The 18,206-nt window shown below is 40.7% G+C and overlaps 2 protein-coding genes across 2 annotated transcripts; one reads left to right on the plus strand and one right to left on the minus strand.

Annotated features, from left to right (window-relative positions):
* Positions 1-1,153: 1,153 nt before the first annotated feature.
* On the plus strand, positions 1,154-13,064 carry LOC122656484 (mitochondrial import inner membrane translocase subunit PAM16 like 2-like). The gene is made up of 5 exons (XM_043851024.1): positions 1,154-1,197; positions 1,392-1,442; positions 11,237-11,324; positions 12,584-12,717; positions 12,829-13,064. The coding sequence occupies exons 2-5, from the start codon at positions 1,440-1,442 to the stop codon at positions 12,952-12,954; spliced, it is 351 nt and encodes a 116-aa protein (XP_043706959.1). The 5' UTR covers positions 1,154-1,197; positions 1,392-1,439; the 3' UTR covers positions 12,955-13,064.
* A 1,529-nt stretch (positions 13,065-14,593) lies between these two features.
* On the minus strand, positions 14,594-18,206 carry LOC122654936. The gene is made up of 6 exons (XM_043849192.1): positions 17,790-18,206; positions 16,066-16,180; positions 15,884-16,016; positions 15,752-15,803; positions 14,773-14,876; positions 14,594-14,740 (listed from the first exon to the last, which is right to left on the minus strand). Exons 1-5 carry the CDS (start codon positions 18,204-18,206, stop codon positions 14,814-14,816), a joined length of 780 nt encoding a protein of 259 aa, XP_043705127.1. The 3' UTR covers positions 14,594-14,740; positions 14,773-14,813.

Below are 18,206 nucleotides of genomic sequence, written 5' to 3' on the forward strand. Positions count from 1 at the left end.
TTTTTGGTATCTATGAAGAGCCTGTCGCTCCAGGACAGTGCAACATGATTGTTGAGAGGTTGGGGGATTACCTCATTGATCAGGGTCTGTAGGTCTAGATTGCAATTGTGATCTAATTTTAACATTGGATGTTATTTTTGTGTATCTCTCTCCCTCCCCCTCCCCCTTCCCCTAGCCCTTCCTACCTTCTCTTTCATTTATTCATTATGGCTTGCTTCTTCTTACTTGATTAGCCATGTATTGGCATTGGATGTTGTAGACAATTTTTTTTTTTTTTTGGTTAAGAACCGTTCTTTCTCTGATTAATGTTTCTTTCTTATCACTGCATTAGATCCATATAGGATCTTCTACAAATTTGTATATACTGCATAGCTGCATAGCATAGCAGAAAATGTGGGGAAATATTCATATATACCCCGTCTCATAGCAATTGGGATAAGGCTCAGTGAGATGAATTGAATTAAATTTTTGTTGCCGTTAAGTGTTAGCTAAAATAGAGAGAGTGATTTATAGCTGTTAGATTGAAGGCCGCCACGTGTTGCACTCTAAGGGTGAAAATAATTAGAAATAATGGAACTGGAAATGGAGAGGATTAAAATCCCCTCACAAGAGGGTGAGAAACCCTCTCGCAAACAAACCCTACCAAGAGGAGAGATGAAACCCAAATAGGAAGAAAAACATTGAGAGAACAAGAAATCACTCGACCAAACATGAGTTATCCTAATAATTTTTTGTTGTTGATTATGGAGTGCTCACAAAATTAATTGATGAAGGAACTCACGTTTTATGTATCCAATGAACTAAAAAAATCTCATTTAGTGAATGTGCTCTTATTGGCCCCGCACTGGTGCAGGGGCTACACGATCAGATAGAGATCTCTGGCCCTAATTAATTAATCATTGTGAGACGGTGTAGACGACTCCGTGCCTGGACAACCCTCTCCCGTCTAAAAAATAGCGTAGGAAATAAAAGTAAGAACGGGGGATGACGGACCGAGTGTGTGGAAAGAACCGTTCTCTCCAAGAAAGACTCGACTGCGATAGGGAGCGAAGCACGCTCGTCTCCATATTCTATGTGAACGACAGGCGACGGTAAAAACTTCTATCTGCTATATTTTTTTCTTGCTTTTGTGATTGAATTCACCTTTATTGATCAGAAAATGCACCGGATTTCCTGAGTTATTCGGCATCTGGATCGATTTCTGTCTCTCTCTCTCTCTCTCTTTTTTTTTCTTTCTCTTTCTGTGTGTGTGGTTGTGTTTGCGTTATGCATATGTTTGTCCATTCCTTCTCTATATCTTGTTAATAGAAGCAAAGGCACGTTGTGTCTCTCTGTATTTTCACTCTTATTAACTGGAATTTCTCCCTAAACACAAATTGGTGGTTTTGCAGGTATTAGATTTATTTCCAGGGACTACTATTCTGCACTTTGTCCACAAAATGGTATTCTTTCTGCATATGTATAATATTGGTTTTCCATTTTACTGTGGGGTGTGTTCAAGTTATTTCAATTTTGATTCAAATTTCATTTCCTTGTCCGTATAGCATAGCTAGTTCGATCAAAGTATTGTTCTGGGCCTCTGTTTGTTTGGTGAAATGGCCCCTTCTTGTTGCTGATGTTGATGATGATGTTGTGGATAGATTTGGGCTGAAGAGAAATGTATGTGGATAATGGTTAATTAAATAAATGGTGGTTATGTGGAATATAGGTTTTCCTGTTCTCTTTCAAATGCTTGGCAAACCTCTGAATTGAACGGTATGGGTTAATATTGGATGGTTTTGAAGTTTGGATCAATGGTATTAGCTAGTGGTACTCTGTGACTGTTTCTAATATTTGGGATGATTTCGGTTTTACTATGAGGTAAGATTAGGGGCAAACTAAAAGGGCATTTTTCTCTTTAGTGACAGAATGTATTACATTGTATTATGGCGGAAATGGGGGATTTTGTGTGTGTTTGTCAGATCTTCGGTATCATTTCTCTTTGGGGATTAGAAGTAACTAGCTTTTTGAAATTGGATGGACTTCTTCTAATTTAATTTTTCATTTTTTGGCCTTGTGAAGGTGCCGAGTGTTTATGATGGTGATAGGAAACCCTAACCCCAGGGATAGAAAGTAGGGTTTATTGCACAGGCTAAAGGAGGGCAGAAAAGGGGTAGGCTGAAATTTATATGGTGTGGATTGAAGTTCTGAACAGAATACAATAGGGTAGAAGAAGTCTGAAAACAGGATTAGTCAGTGGTCAGAACTGGAGAGAATAAGATATTTTGAGTTACTGAAGAATTAGGGTTCAGGTGGGGCTGAAATGGTAGTCAAGTGGTGAACTGGGAGGGTCTTTCAGCCCCCAAAATAGTTAGAGATCTGGGGCTTTTTGATAATCTTGGACAAAACAGTTTTTTTTTCTGGTTCAGTATGGGATTGGGCCTGCAACTTGGGTTTTATGGTTGGATTTAGAAGAGAAAGATCTTCAGGATTAGGGACAAAGTTTGGTGGCAAACAGGGTTGTTTGAATGACTTGTGGGAGGTTGTGGGTGGCTAGGAAGAGGCACAAATTCGGGGTAGTCACAGGGTTCTAAGGCTCTGTATGTCAACGCTTCTGTTTCAAAAAACAAGTTCTGAGTCGGAAACAATTTTTTCTGTTTCTGAATTTTTTGGAGTAATTCTGTCCCAGCTAAGATGATGATTCACCTCCATAGGAGAATCAACAAGTTTGCATCCCAACATGCCTGTTTCTTCGAGAAGGTCTAGGACATACTTCCTTTGAGAAATGAAAATGCCTTTTGTAGAGCGGGCAACTTCAATCACTAAGAAGTATCTCAGTTGTCCAAGATCCTTAGTTTCAAATTCTAGTGCCAACTAAATCTTCAATGAGGAGATCTTTGCATCATCATTGCCTGTTATGACTATATTATCTACATAAACAATAAGGGCAATGATATTCTTCTCCTTGTGCTGGACAAACAAGGTGTGGTCGGCCTGGCTTTGTCTGTACTCAAACTTCACCATAGCCTTTTGGAAATGGCCAAACTAGGTCCAACGAGACTGCTTGAGGCCATAAAGAGATTTTTCGGAGTCTACATACTTTACCAGTTGTGGAGTTTGAATTGAAACCAGGTGGGATGTCCATGTGGACTTCTTCCAAATCCCCATTTAGAAAGGCATTTTTGACATCCAGTTGCTGATGGCTCCATCCGAGGTTTGCAACACAAGATAATATCGCTCAAACAAAGTTCATTTTGGCAACAGGAGCAAAGGTATCTTGATTGCCAATACCATAAGTCTGTGTAAATCCCTTGACCACCAATCTGGCCTTGTACCTTTCATTAGTACCATTTGCCTTCTGTTTGAAGGTAAAAACCCATTTGCATCCTACTGGTTTTTTCCCATCAGGATAAGGAACCAACTCCCAAGTATCATTCTTCTTCAAGACATGCATTTCTTCTACCATGGCATCTTTTCATTTCGGGTCTGAGATAGGTTCCCTGTTCCCAGCCTTGTGGAATAGATACAATGATAACGAGGAAACAAAGGCACGATAGGAAGGAGATAATGACTTGTAGGACACAAAATTGGAAATAGGGTGCAAGGCATATGATCTGACACCTTTCCTAATAGCAATGAGAAGGTCAGCATCAGAAGACGGAGAGGAAGTATTACCTGGAGAGGGACTATTACCTTGTGGTGGATCTGGCTCAGGTGTGTAGATGGAGATGGTAAAATATGGGCAGGCTGAGCATGTTGCATCTCTTTCCTCTGAATGTAAGTGATGACGTCCTTATTACTTGGAGTAGGCCTCTCCCCCTGAAGACCATAGTACTATATCTCGCGATATATCGGTATCTCGGGCCTACCGAGATATCCGAAATATCCGAGATATCGCGAAATATGACCGAAATATTGCATTTTTTCTGCAATATTTCGGGGGCCCATCTCGGGGGGTATTTGGCCATATCTAGGCCTGAAACTTTATGGACAGCCTTATTTAAGCTTAATAAACACATTTAAACCATAAAATTGTAAAAATGTGAATTCAAATTGGTGTTTTGGGCTTGCACCCTTGATTGACATACGGTCGCCGACCCTAATGTATAAATAGTTAAATACACATAGATTAGGCAGTTAATATTTAATAATAGTATTTAATTTCATCACATATCAAGTTAAAGCCAATACACATTGATGAGTACCATGATTCTCATAAACTCCATAATATTCAATTACTCGCTTAAAGCCTTAAAGGCAATACACTTAGTGTCAAAGTTAGTAAGTCACAAGACTCGCAACTCACAAAGTCACAAGTCACAACTCACAAGTTCATAGATCAATGAAATCACAACTTAAGTTACAAATTACAAGTGCTAAACTGCTAATAGTAGTTGTTGTGCCTCCCTGGATCAATCCCACTCATGCCTCGCTGGAGTCGACGTCCATTGCTCTCTGTTTGAAGGACATATGTGGACCACGGTATAGAATCGGAGAAGAAACGAGTGTAGTCATCCACAAGTGTCACGTAAATGGAATAATCAACATACATGTAGGTAACCTATCCTAGGATATAAACTAGGGTTACCAATCGATCCAATCGTGAAGAAGATGATCCACCGTGATATGATGTTGGCGCCGCGCAAGAGGCGATGGCATTGGTGCATGTATGGTGGTGAGGTTGGTAGCTAGGTCCGCTAGGGTATGCAAAGATGTTATCTACAAAAGATGATCCAAGATGTCCCCTGGGACTGGGATCGTAGTCATAGTCCCCTACCCCACTAAACTGTCCATATGATGATGATCCATATCCATATCCACCGTAAGGTTGTGATGCACCATAATCCGATGCCAATGGAGTGGTATGTGCGTCAAAAGATGGGGCACACCAATGTCCAGTCGGTCCTCCCTCCTTATCACCCATACTCAAACCACCAACAGAGCTAGATAGGTTATCAATGTCCATGTGATCAGGTTGCAACTGTGTTTGTCGACCCCTACGCTTCCTGTTGTATGTATGTAGGGGGCCTCTCGAGGGTGGGGGTGCGGGGGCACGTGCTCCGTGGTCCGTATCTTGTGTGGCATGATCAAACTGTGTCTCTCCAGTGAATCGGGAGTGGCTCTACAGGTGCCGTATCCTGGGCCTCCTGGCCTACCACATATATTTAATTCATTACCATCTAAGTCATATTACCCCTAATTATTTCCTATTTTAATTATAGGAAAATGAATTTTTAAAAAAAAAAAAAAAAAAAAAAAAAAAAAAAAAACATATGGAAAAAAAATTTCGACACCGTGAGGCTATAGATCGGCCTCCGGTGTCTAACATATATTAATATCATCACCATCCAACAAAATTTGTACATAGTCTTTTCAAAAAAATAGTTTTAGAGGAATAGAATTTACCTTAAATAGTGGAAAAAGGCTTGGATGATGAGCTTAGATGACCCTCCGATGAGTTTACTGGCGAAAATCCGATAACAATGTGCTTGAACAATGGCTAGAGGGTTGGATGAGAGCTTGGAAGAGTGGAAGAATAGGCAAAAGACTGAAATTCCTTAGCAAATGCAGCTCTCGGTCGAAATATGGACCGAAATCTGTGAAATATTGTATTAAAGCCCCCCTTCACGTGACACTTTAAGCCAAAATACCATATTTCGTCGATATCTCGTGAGATATCGAGATATCGACGAAATATGGTATTTTTTCATTTCGACCTGATTTCGCATCTCGGTAAGCTCGAGATATACGAAATTAAGCGATATTTCGCCATCGCGAGATTTTGAACCATGCTGAAGACGAACTATATCAATCACAAGAGGGGTAGTAGAAGGAATCTCTTCCTCCAATTGATGCTCCCCTTGAAGAGATGACTGATAATAGGGTTCGATCTCATGAAAAGTGATATCATCCTAAATGCGAATCTGGTTATATTTTTGGGTTGAGACCAGTAAGGAAATTATACACCTACTCCATTTCACATTCTTTAGCAAATGTCGCTGCAAATCTGCAATAGGCCTCGTCATGGCAACAAGGTAATAGAAGTCTAGTTGTTGCCATAATGTAGTCAGGGCAGATCAATATGCAAGCACAGACAATTCTCTTTATGTGGTGTCATGAACCTGGCAACGAAGCTCATAGATTTGAGCATAAACTAGCTTGACCATAAGTATGCTTCACTACATCCCTTAACTCCTTGGCTGAATTAAGGAGAACAAAACTAACTTATGGTAGACTCCATGGAGTTCAATAGGAACGACATGATCAATGCATCATTAGCTACCCAATTGTCCTTAGCCGGAGCTTTAGGGGGCATGGGTGTATCACCAGTAATATACCCAAAAAAATGGTTACCACGAATGGTAAGGAGGCAGGCATGTGACCATGCAAAGTAATTCGATCCATTCAATTTGGTGGGTCCTGGCTGTAGAGCATGGTGATGATGGGGAGCAGTAGGGTGACGCAAGTTGCTGCTCGCAGAACCAAGAGACGTACTAGAACCTTTCGTCATATTGTCAGACATAAATGCACAAGAGGAGTGAAAGAAATACCTCACAGGAGATGAGAGAAGGCTAATCTCAAAAAGATCTAGGCAATAAGGCAACAGGTATGCTCACAGAGAAGATGAACAAGGGTTTGTCAGATTCTCAAGAGGCCAACGAGAGGTAGGCGTGGCATGGAGAAAGGCCAACAAATGGCTCACGAGATGTGAGGAAGTGGCGATGACCTAGAGAAGGATCAACAGGAGCTAGTGGGATCGACAGGGGAAAATAGAGCCCAAAGAAGCACCGACAGGGGCAAATGAAGCTCAGGGAGCACCAACAGGGGCAGGTGACATCAACAAAAGGGGAAGAAGCCCTTGAGAGGGCCGACAGGGGCAGGCGATACCCCTAAGGTCGTCGGCAGGAGGCGGTAACTAGTGGCAGGGCTGGTGGAGACCAAGCAAGCGGCAGTATGGTCAGGTTGAGGGCGAGGTAGGCGGAAGAGGGCCAGGTAGGTAGCGGAGGGCTAGTGGACGACGGACGATGGCAAGGCCAGGCGGAGGCTGGTAGGCAGCAACAAGGCTTAGGGAACCTTAGGCGGGAAAAAAATGAGCCGCTGGGGTGGCAGCGGCAGCCCTGAAAAAACATGTTGGAATCATAATGGTTGAGTGGTTAGGGGTCAGCGATGGTTAGCATGGTCCGACATGCATTAACACATGTTCAGTTAACCATGCTTAATCATAAGGCCGAAGCCTTGGCAGCGGTGGTGATTGTGCAACAGTAGTGGCGGCGGTGAAAGATTCCCAAAAAAGATTGGGAACAATTCCCAATCATGGTCCTTGCGGATTGGAGTTCGTAGAGGAAGACAGAATGAAGAAAGGTAGTTTAATACCAAGTTAAGAGACAAGGAGGAGAGAATGATTTGGCTTGTCGAATATGACAGAGGCTGCACTTATTTATATATTGAGAATAATGGTTACAAATAAGGTATGATGGCGAGGGTGGAGTCACAACACAATCACAGCCTTCTTAGCCTACATACAATCAATCTAGACATAGTTATCCTCCACAGTCTTTGCTAGTGAATATGATGGGCTCTGGCGTTGGCTCCGGATCCTGCATCATCTGGTCCTCATGGAAGGCTGCTAACCTATCACTATCATCATCTTCTCTACCAGGCTGAGGCTCAAATGGACATTGATCTCTGAGTGAATTCTGTTTTTTGATGCCATATAATCCGTAACATCAACACCCATCTGTGAAGCAATCTGAGTGTTGGGCCGACCCCCAGTTTCATCTAACATAGGCTCACCTCGATCCCTGACCTACTCATAAATGGGATCTTCCTCATCTTCATCCAGCTAGAAGATTTTGCTCAACTCGTTTGGGGTTGTATCGCTGTCCATGCCAAGGTGTATGTGCTCCTCTCTCAATCTCATGTTGTAATGCACATAACACCAAATCCTCTAGCCACCTTGCACCCAATCAGTTCTGCCTCTTGCAATGTATGAAGTTGAACGTACTCCAGTTGCTCGTACCCGGTGGCAGAACATGTCTGGGAGTGCACTTTAACTGCTATCTTGGTTAGATTGGGTGTCTCTTCCATATAGCAATGACCATTCAACTGCATAAGAGCATTAAAGAGTATGTTAGGTGATGGTAAACGATGATGCATACAACATATTTAAATATGAATGAAAAGACTACGGTGATTGGACCAACCAGCAGTAGAGCCATCCTGACCTGCAACGGCCGCTTGCCGGCCGAAACTCCCATTACCATCCTTGAAGGCTTTCATTTGTATCCAATTCAATGTTTGGTACCAGTGTTAGCATCAATACCAAATTTATAATTGCATTAGTTCTTAAGTACCAGTCTCATTTCTTAATTGACAACCAGCTGAGCATCTACGTTTGGCTCCAGGCTCTCCACTACTGTTTGAATTGCATGTATTAGATCTTGTCTCATCATAAGTCTATCCTTGTATTGGTACTTGGGATTGAGATAGTATGCTTAAAACAATGCAAACTAGTGAAATAAGCAACTAAATGACTAATTGAAATGAGTCGAATAAAGAGAAAACTCATCAGCCTTACGTAGGAGATGCATGGGCTGCCTCTCATAGTTGAAAATATGCCGATGGGGATTGGGTATATTAAGTTACTGGTTCCAGTTTCGGTTGAATCAGGTCAAAACCACCGAGATGGTTGAAAATATGCCAAAACGAGTCGAAACCTGGTACGACCCAGTATCGAGCCAAGGTTTCGTCTCTGAAGTGTGCGATTCCGAGATATCTCGGTTGAAACTGTAAGTTTTGGCTGAGATTTAGTTCCATTAGTTCACTTCAGAATAAAGCAAGGATTCTTTGATTAAGATATGTGAATATGCATAACTAATAAAGAAAAGACAGACGGATGAGCACCGCGGCAATGTAACCTCCCCCATGTCTGACCACCTCTCAATGGCCCCTGCCGCTGGCTCCTCCCCCTCCCTCCCTCTCTCTTCTCTTCGCAGCCCCTCCAACACCCCTCCGTCTTCTCCCTCCCCCCCTTCCCTTGGCAAAAATACTTGGACCTCTCTTTTCAGCCTTGCTCCCTTCCCTTCTCGAGATGGTCACTGCCTCCATTTCATCTCTCCCTCACCTGTTGGAGACAAGAAGGTTGGCCTCTGCCCTATTGGCCTTTTGGACACTAAAATCTCCAAATGGAGGCATTGTTTGGTAGGTCACTTCTTTGGGAGTCAACCTCCAACATAGTCAAACTATCCCTAAGCAAACAATGGAGACCTCAGGATTCGTTCGATGCTTACCTCTTGGACAATGGATTTTTCATCTTCAGATTTTCTAATGATGAGGACAAAATGAGAGCCCTAGCGGGAGGTCCCTGGCTAGTAGGGAAAGAGCCAATCTTCCTCCGTCAATGGGATCGATACTTGCAATTGAGCAAGGTAGACTTGCATTGCATTCCTTTGTGGATCACTCTTCTAGGCCTTCCCCTCCATTTTTGGTGTGAAACTGGTCTCAACATCATCGTTTGATGAGGCAACCCTATCTACTTTGATGATAGAACCAAAAGGATGGTCCGCCTTGCCTTCACAAGGATTTGCGTCGACGTGTTTGCTGATGTCCTTGTTCCATCCGCAGTCACGGTTGTGGATGGCGAAGGATTCACATTCCACCAAAAGGTCCATTGTGAGTGCCTTTCCCCTTTGTGCCTGGCTTGCAAAGTCTTTGGGCACCATACGCAAGGCTGCACTCTCAAAAGCTCTAGCCCTGGTGTCAAGCTCAAACCAAATCCTCCTGCTGCGGTAAAAAGTAACACCATTCCCCTCACTGGTAACTCCTTATACCCCCTCCCAAGAACATCCCATCAGCCACTGGCTCCCGGGGCCCTAGTTGTGGCCGGAGAAGAAGCCAACATCGCAAGCCTCATCGCAAGCAGCTTATGGTCTGTCAAGAAGCTACTGACAGTCACAATAGATTCCAGGCTATCCATTCGGTTGTCCTCTATGATGATGGAGACAATTGCATCCTCCTTTCTGAGACGTTGTCAGCCCCTTTGGTCGATACCCTTTTGCCATCGATCCATCACCATCATCAGCCTACGCACACTGCTACCCCTCTGCCCCCTCCAACCATTTCCCTTCCCTTGATTGCTCCCCTGTCTGCTGTGGCCTCTTTCCCACTTTGTGGATCATCTTTTTCCACAAATTCCCCCACCCTCTCATCTTTCCCCCCTTCCATTTTGTCCCTTTCGTCTCCAATGGGGGGCCCCACCCCTCTTCCAGATCTTTGCTATGATGGGCTCCCCCTTTAATGGACCCTCGGTTCACTCTCTTGGATCCAGTTACTCGGATTTTATTGAGGATCCTCTGTCTTTGAATTCTTCTGTCCTTAATGAGCCTCCTCCTGTTCCCGGCCCTTTAACTCCCTCCTTTAACTCTTTTGGCCCATCGTTCTCTTCCTCTGGCCCTTCTAGCCTGGCTCGCCCTTCTCTGGTCCACCCCTATGGTGTAGGGTTACCCCCATTACACTCCAGCCCATGGCCCTCCCTAATCACCTTCATCCGCCTATTGTCCCTCGTCCCTCCCTTCGTGTTTACCATCGACGCGGTTCTAGCTTCCCTCCCTTTCCTAAGAAGCGGCCTTACATAGCCTATTCCCTGTCCAGCATCGAGAAGGTTATGCCTCTTAGCATGGATATAAGAGGCCATGCCCTCTATCGTGGCACTTCGGATCCTTATACTCCTGGATAGTGCGCTTTTATTGAGGCTGGGTTTGGTTGCCTTGTTGTGGCCTGGGTCTTTTTTCCCCTTTTACTGTATTGTAGTTGATTGGGGCTCTCCCCCTTCTTTTTGCTAGCCTATGCCTTCCTTTTGTTGCTGAGCCTTGTTTTTGGTTTGTGTTTGTATGTTCTCTCCTTCCCCCTCTCTTTTCTCTCCTTTGGTATTGAATTTTCTATTCATCCAAAAAAAAAAAGGGGGGGTCTTTTACTTCTCAATTCTGTCAGCTGTGAGAGCTCTTTGTTCTTCATTATTAAAGTTACAATTGGAATAACCGGCAACATCAATGAGTATCCATTTGGTTCCAGTCTTGGTGCATCATTTAGTGCATTACATGACTTCCGATTTGAGAGTTTCATTGCTTGTTACTGTTACTTCTGTTCTTTCCCCAAAAAAAAATTGTTCTGTTCTTCTGCAAATTCTTTTCTGTCTTCTGCATTTTTTCCTTTAGACTGTATATATTTGTTTAATCTACTCATGTACTTTTGGGCATAGGCTGCAAAAATTCTTGCCAACTTGCTTGTAATGGGCTCTGGGATATTGGCAAGGGCTCTAGTTCAAGCATACCGTCAAGCGCTTCAAAGTAAGTTTCTCTAATTGCAACTCCTTTAGATTGCAGCTTCTATTTGTTCCTTTTCACTAATTATGCTGGTTATTGGTGGTGATGTTTCTAAATTTATACTTTATGTGTTTTTGGTTGTCTTTAAATGAATACTTTGGGAGCATAGTTTTTAAAACTGGACCGGAGATCAAACCTAAAATAGCTCCGGTTTTTCCGGTAAAAGGTAAAAAACCGTGCTGTTCTTAAACAACCGCAAACTAAAATCCAAGGTGGTTCTGGGTTTTCTGGTTCAACCGCCGGTTTGATCCGGTTGTCATAATAACTATGCTTGGGAGCAGGGTCTCTGCACACCCTTAATGACTGCTACATGACAGTTCAGATGGGGCTGAATTTTCTGGACAGGTGGACCTCAAGGTTCGCTGCTCACATGTCAAGTTTCTGCTTGATTTGTAATTTGAGTTTGTCAAGTGGCAAAGCAAGGTATTGATAAATCTGGGGCTACCAAGAGGGTGCACTGGACCCAACCGTGGGGATGTATGGACATATACAGGAGGGTATGCCTGTATGTGGGAGTGTATATTGAATTTGGGTCTGAAATTTGACATGTGCCAATCACATCATTGCCTAGACACCCAACCGTCAGAATTGCCTGATCACTCTTCCATGCTGCAAAAACCTATGGCTTGCTGATATAGAAATCGGATCAGGGCATGCCAGAAGCTTTTCCCCATACTTATTGCTTAAATTTATTGTGAACTTCTTGTTCCTTACATATTGACATTAGGGATTATATTGAATGTTGTGAGAAATTTTTGCTTAAAATTAATGACGTGGATCACTGAAATGGCTGTTTTTGGGTTGTATGTTTACCACTCTGACCCAAATATCCCAGGGCCAAACATTGCTCCTAACTTTTTGGATCTTGCTGAGTTAACTGCAAACTTTACATCAGTTAACTTTAATGTGTGTATTAATAATTTCTTTTCACCTTCCTTTCAAACTTGGCCCTGAAATCCATTGGGGAGTCGTCTAGCACTCACACAATGGAAGTTGATGTACATGGTGTTTAATTTTCTAATATAATTTCTTTTTCCGTACCCCCAAAAAAAAAAAAAAAAAAAATTCCTAGGGCCAGTAGCCCCAAATTGTACCCAACGAACAAATAGTCATAATGTCAATGACCCCAATGTGTCCCACATGGCACCCAACTGACTACATCATTCCTAGGGAATGCCCTGGTCATGCTCGGATTTGATTGAAATTTGTATGATTGATGACAGATGCCTCAAAATCTGGTGTTGCTCAAGAAACAATTCAGAACACTATGCGCAGAGCTAGCAAAACCATGACCGAACAAGAGGCGAGACAGATTCTTGGCATTACTGAGAATACTGCTTGGGAGGAAATCTTACAGGTCTTTTCTGTTTTTGAAATTTGTCTCTTTCTAAATTGGTTTTAACTTCTATAGAGTGGTTGGAAACATCTATATCAAATAGACCCTCAAAAATTACTGGGATATGTGCAGAGGTATGATACTTTGTTCGAGAGGAATGCTAAGAATGGGAGCTTTTATCTTCAGTCAAAAGTTCACAGGGCTAAGGAATGTTTAGAAGCTGTGTACAAACCCAAAGACTCGAATCCAACAGGTTGAGAATCTGGCAGATTATCGTCTTCACTTAATTTGTTGTGCCTTAACGATCTCTACCTGTTTTTGTATAATTTAATAGCCTACATTGAGAAATGGAGAAAAGGACGTATATACCACATTTTAACCCATGTTTTGAACTAATCTTGTTCCTAATGATTTGCCCAATTTGCAGTTTGTGGTTTATAGGGGAAACTAAAGTTTCTCTTTCTAAACAGGAACAGGATAAAATATGGTTATTCTTTATCCTGCATTTTGTGTTCTGGTTGATTTTGTTTTAGCTCCTTTACAGCTTTACTTGTTTGCTGGATCTTGAAAACTATAAATCTATAAGATTAGGTTCTTCTGGGGACTGGCCTCCCATGAAAAAGAGGGGGCTTAAGAAATTCCCAACTCATGGTGAAGCCATTGATGCTGTTGACTGCCTCTGCATCATGCAGTCAGGTTTATGAGTTTATAAATCTCGAGTTCCTGTACTTTGAAGATCGAATTTCAACTTCATAATAGTCAAAACCTCATGCATAATCTGGCTTGCATTTTGATAGACTTGCAGGGAAAATGAGAAAATTGTATGAGATGCGTTTTTTGTGCCCAGCCATTTTACCTTGAAACAAACAGAGCCTTCAATTCTAACTGTATTTGGAACCCTTCCCATTACATTTGCCATTTTTCAACCACGTCGGCTGATGACTCAGTCAGCAAGTTAACCTTTGGATAAAGCTGGCACCCCCATTGGGCCACTTGATAGATTGGTGCGAGATTTAACCATTGATAAATGATCATGCGGATGACTTGTCCACCAAATTTCAACCTCTACCAAATTACACTGTGGAAGAAGTTCCAGATACAATTGCGTCAACACCCAGCTTCCTTCTTTTCAAAGATTGAAACTGCTTGAGTTCTTGGGTGTAGCTACTCAAAGCCCCTAAGAAAATTTGTGTCATCGACATCTCTCTTGAAACTTAGAAAAATTTATACGATCAATAATGAATGATTTTTTTTTTTTTTGATGAGAAAAGGCATAGGTTATATAAACTTATATTCACATTAACAAAAGCGCATGTACATCATACAAAAAAGGTGTAGAGTGAGATTTGGTTCTAACTGAAGCCTGAGTATGGAGTTGAATGTCGGGTGGTGAAGAAACGATATATTTTTATCAAAAAAGAAAAAAGAAAAAGGAACAACATATAAATAATCTGAGTGTAGATGAAACAAAGATGTTGAGATGAATGAGTGGTAAAAATAAAAAAGATAAAATAAAGAACGAACAAATTAGAGCTAATTTAAGAGTAGCACTGATACATGATAGCTGTGACAAAGTCGAAGTGACATGGACATGTGCAACAAAGGCCTTTGAATGCTCCATTACAGGGGGTGATTTGATTCAAATTGAAAGAGCTAAAAGAGATAGAGGTAGACCTAAATTGATTATATGAGAAATTATAAAAACAGACATGCATAGCTTAGGCTTGATAATATATATGGTTTCGAATAAAGTTGATTAGAGGAAAATGATTCATGTAGCCGACCCCATTTTGTTGGGATGAGATTGAGTTGAGTCGAGTATAATAAAACCAATTATAAGAGATTAAATTAAATATGATTAAGTATAATCAGTAGCATAATCCAATTGTTTAGAGTGTAATGAAATTCACATTTATAATGTGATATATTTCTCTATAAACTTGATAGAATTACAACTTTAAAAAGAAAACATAACTAACTGATGATACACTTCCCAGGAAATAATTTGTAACGAAACTTTTGTATGGAGCTTAACCTTCATTCATGACTTTACAAATAAAAGATATATCTACATATTATAAACAAAAAGGTACAGTCATAATAATTCCAGTCTTCTGTCATAACAGGTCCACAAGCCTTGGAAACCTTTCTAACAGCCAAGTCACTCCTCTGATAGCAACCTGTAAACTCAACAAAGGAAAGGAGAAGAATTAAGAACAAATCTAATAGGATCAATGTGGATGATAAACCAAATAACTGAAGCCTTCAAAATTTACTGGTTTAATCACTGGTAACACTACACTTACTTTCATCTTTCTGGACAGTGGAATTAACTGTTTATAATCATCCAAAAGTCAAAGAAAAGCTGAAGTTCACTCTTGTGAATGAACACAACTCTGCATATATTGATAAATGTGATATAATAGTGTAGATTCTCATGCTACAGATGAAAAAGCTGGCTGATTTAGTTGTTGCCCCTACAGTGATGGCCATTGGCCCAATCTTGGGTGTTTTTCAACATTCAAAATTTTGTTTTAGAAAATCACAATTATTTTCTATTAAGACAAGATATATTATATTTAAGAGATGTAAATGGATAGTCGAAAAACCACTGGATAGTCGAAAAACCACATTCGATTCGAATTCGTATCCATATATTCAGATATTTTTTATATCCAAATAGATAATAATCGGATAATGGAAAAGTTTGAATTTGGATATCCAACTCCTTGGTGGATATGAATTCAGATACTGATATGAAATATCCATCAGATACAAATTCAGATATTGGTGTATCTGCTTTGAATTCGCTCTGTTTACATCCCTAATATACCAAGTGACCCAGTACACGAATTCAAAAAAACACAAGTCAAGAATCAATACTGGAAGGAATTACAAATACAAATAGAAGAGAAATTCAACTGTTCATACTTGATTGTTGTTATTTAAATCCTGGATCCAAGACTTCACTACAGGAGAGAACAGGGTGGTTTATCACTGGTTTGACAGATAAGTAACAGATGAATATAATCATATCTAAGTAAGATGAACATACCAAAGCTGTCTCCCCAGGCTTGATAGAAGGTTCCACACTATCGCGCCCATATCTATTTAATTCTTATCATTAGTTTCTCCCAGCAAACTTGTGAACAAAATATGGCAATATACAGTGGCTGCAAATACTTACATAATCTGTCTCTTCCCATTGATAATGTCCAAACGGTAAAAGCTGCAACCTTTGCTGAATGGAAATGGCCTTCCCTTCCACTCTATTTTTTTTCCATTTCCACATGAAAAAATAGCAATAAATGACAATATTTCTGGATTGTAAATGCAGAATTAAGTATTATAAAGAAGACATCAACATACCCAAATGCCATGTAACCCCAACTGCTGATGAATCTTCATCAGATATGTCATCAATAACAAATTGCAGATCTGTGCTGATGGAACTAATGAACTTCTTAAAGAAATCTAGAATTGCCTGCAGAGTAATTTAAGTTCATACTTAAGCTGATATGAAAGTGAAACACAATTGGAAAGATAAATGTGAGGTACATATTTGTTTGGCCAATTTATTCTATTTTGTTCCCCAACATGTTCCAAGCAACACAAGTTGCAGAGTTTGTGACCATTTGGAAAATATAGTTTAATTTCTTCCCTGTTATGCTGTTGATGGTAACAATTTTACCAAACAAATAACTCGGCCTTATCCCAACTAAATAGATGGGTTTGGGTATACGGATCCTTACAAAAAAATTGAAAAATAAAAGATCAATGATAAGAATAAAAGAAAGAAAACAAAACATCCACAACTACAAATCAGTCTAAAACAAACTAATAGGGGATGGCTACACGGATCCTTGCCCTCCAATCAGTTCTATTCGACATAATACTAGAAACAAGATCTAAATTATGCATGTCTTTCCACACTTCTCCTATGGTCATTTTAGGCCTACCCCTAGCTCTTTTAATACTTTCAATATAAATCAAGTCACACCTCCGAACTGAAGAATCCGACGAACTCCGTTGAACATGATCATACCACCTCTGGTGACTTTCTCATAATTTATATTGAATCGGGACTATTACCAAACCAACTCTAATATGATCATTTCTTATTTTATCCTTCTTAGTTTTGCTACTCATCTATCTCAATATTTTTATCTCCGTTACAATTATCTATATGACAATTTTACCATTTCTTTTGATATTTTTACCCTTTATCCATACCATTACATCGACACGTGATTGGCTGATTCAATACCAATTCCTAGGACCATGCCTGGGATAACTAAGGTTTCCATCAACCAAGATATTTTATTATGGATCGTAAAGAGTATATAATCGGTAAATATAAGAATTAGATTCTCTTTCCTCTTCTTTTTTTTTTTGTTTGTTTGTACTATATAATATTAATACTTCATACATATCCGTACGAAAAATTTAGTTGCCATGAATTGAACTGAACATACAACGCTTGCGAAAGACCTTTTTTGTCGCTTACCTATAGCTATAAGAGTGATAGAAATCCTAACCTAACCTATAGCAAGAGTAGTGCTCAAGAGTAGTGCTAAACGTCAACCAAGATATTTTATTATGGGTCCATGGCACCTTTTCACTTGAAATTTTTAATTTATTTTTTGGAAAGTGTTTCCTGTGGGAGCGTGCCCCTGTGTGTGCATACCAAGAAACATGAACATAGGCGGTATTTTCATGTTTCATGGGGGGTAGGGCGATCATTTTGCCACTCTGTGTCTAGGTGTAGATGCCACGCTCCCCCCTTACAGAGTTATTTTTTTCTTAATTTTTAAGAAAATAAAAAAATGTTCTTTGCATCAAGGTTGTGCCCAATAAATGGGGTGGGCGAAATGACTGCCCCGCCCCATGTGTCTGGGCGTGCCCTGTGCACTGCAGTGTAGAGAACATCGCCACTTTTTTAATTCATGTGAGGGAAAAGAAAAGCAGAGCAACCAGCTACTCAGATATTTTTCCCAGTTAGAAAAAAAAAAAAAAAGATCCCAATCGAACGGTTCTATTCTAATTGATCATGTAAGAAGAAGACTAAAATAAATAAGTGGAAGAAAATATACCTTACGGCCAACGAATGGCTGAGGGAAGATAAGATCCTCGTAAATGCAATTCTCGGCGATGAGGTCCTCCACGGAGTCGAGATCGTGGCCGTTGATTCGGCCATAAAATTTCCTAATCACATCCGAACCAGAATCTTTTGGAGCTGGCGGCGATTCCTCAACTGCCGTAGTTGCTGATGCTGTTTGGCTCTGCGTTGAAAAAATCTTAAATTTGGGATTTGGGTTTGCTGCTGTGCTGTTTGGCTCTGTTGTTCGAATTCTAATAGGAAAATGGTTTCTTCTGAGGGAAAGAGAAGTGAGAGGACGAAGAGATGTAGTAGTTGAAGAATATGAAAGAAAGGTGGGTTGCATCAACAACGAAGGCATGGAGATGGAGATGGAGATGGAGAACGAGATGGTGGTGGAAAGCATCACCAT

Source organism: Telopea speciosissima, chromosome 3 (genome assembly GCF_018873765.1).
Source record: "Telopea speciosissima isolate NSW1024214 ecotype Mountain lineage chromosome 3, Tspe_v1, whole genome shotgun sequence".
In the NCBI taxonomy this organism is placed as follows: domain Eukaryota; kingdom Viridiplantae; phylum Streptophyta; class Magnoliopsida; order Proteales; family Proteaceae; genus Telopea; species Telopea speciosissima.

What these genes read in the sequence shown, in the direction of transcription:
- LOC122656484 (XM_043851024.1), top strand. An exon ending in ATACCGTCAAGCGCTTCAAA is followed by an intron (nt 11,325 to 12,583) that starts GTAAGTTTCTCT and finishes GATTGATGACAG; the next exon opens with ATGCCTCAAAATCTGGTGTT. An exon ending in CTTGGGAGGAAATCTTACAG is followed by an intron (nt 12,718 to 12,828) that starts GTCTTTTCTGTT and finishes GGATATGTGCAG; the next exon opens with AGGTATGATACTTTGTTCGA.
- LOC122654936 (XM_043849192.1), bottom strand. Translation starts at nt 18,206, where the DNA reads ATGGTGATGCTTTCCACCACCATCTCGTTCTCCATCTCCATCTCCATC. An exon ending in AGCCATTCGTTGGCCGTAAG is followed by an intron (nt 16,181 to 17,789) that starts GTATATTTTCTT and finishes ATTACTCTGCAG; the next exon opens with GCAATTCTAGATTTCTTTAA. An exon ending in AATGGGAAGAGACAGATTAT is followed by an intron (nt 15,804 to 15,883) that starts GTAAGTATTTGC and finishes AGAATTAAATAG; the next exon opens with ATATGGGCGCGATAGTGTGG.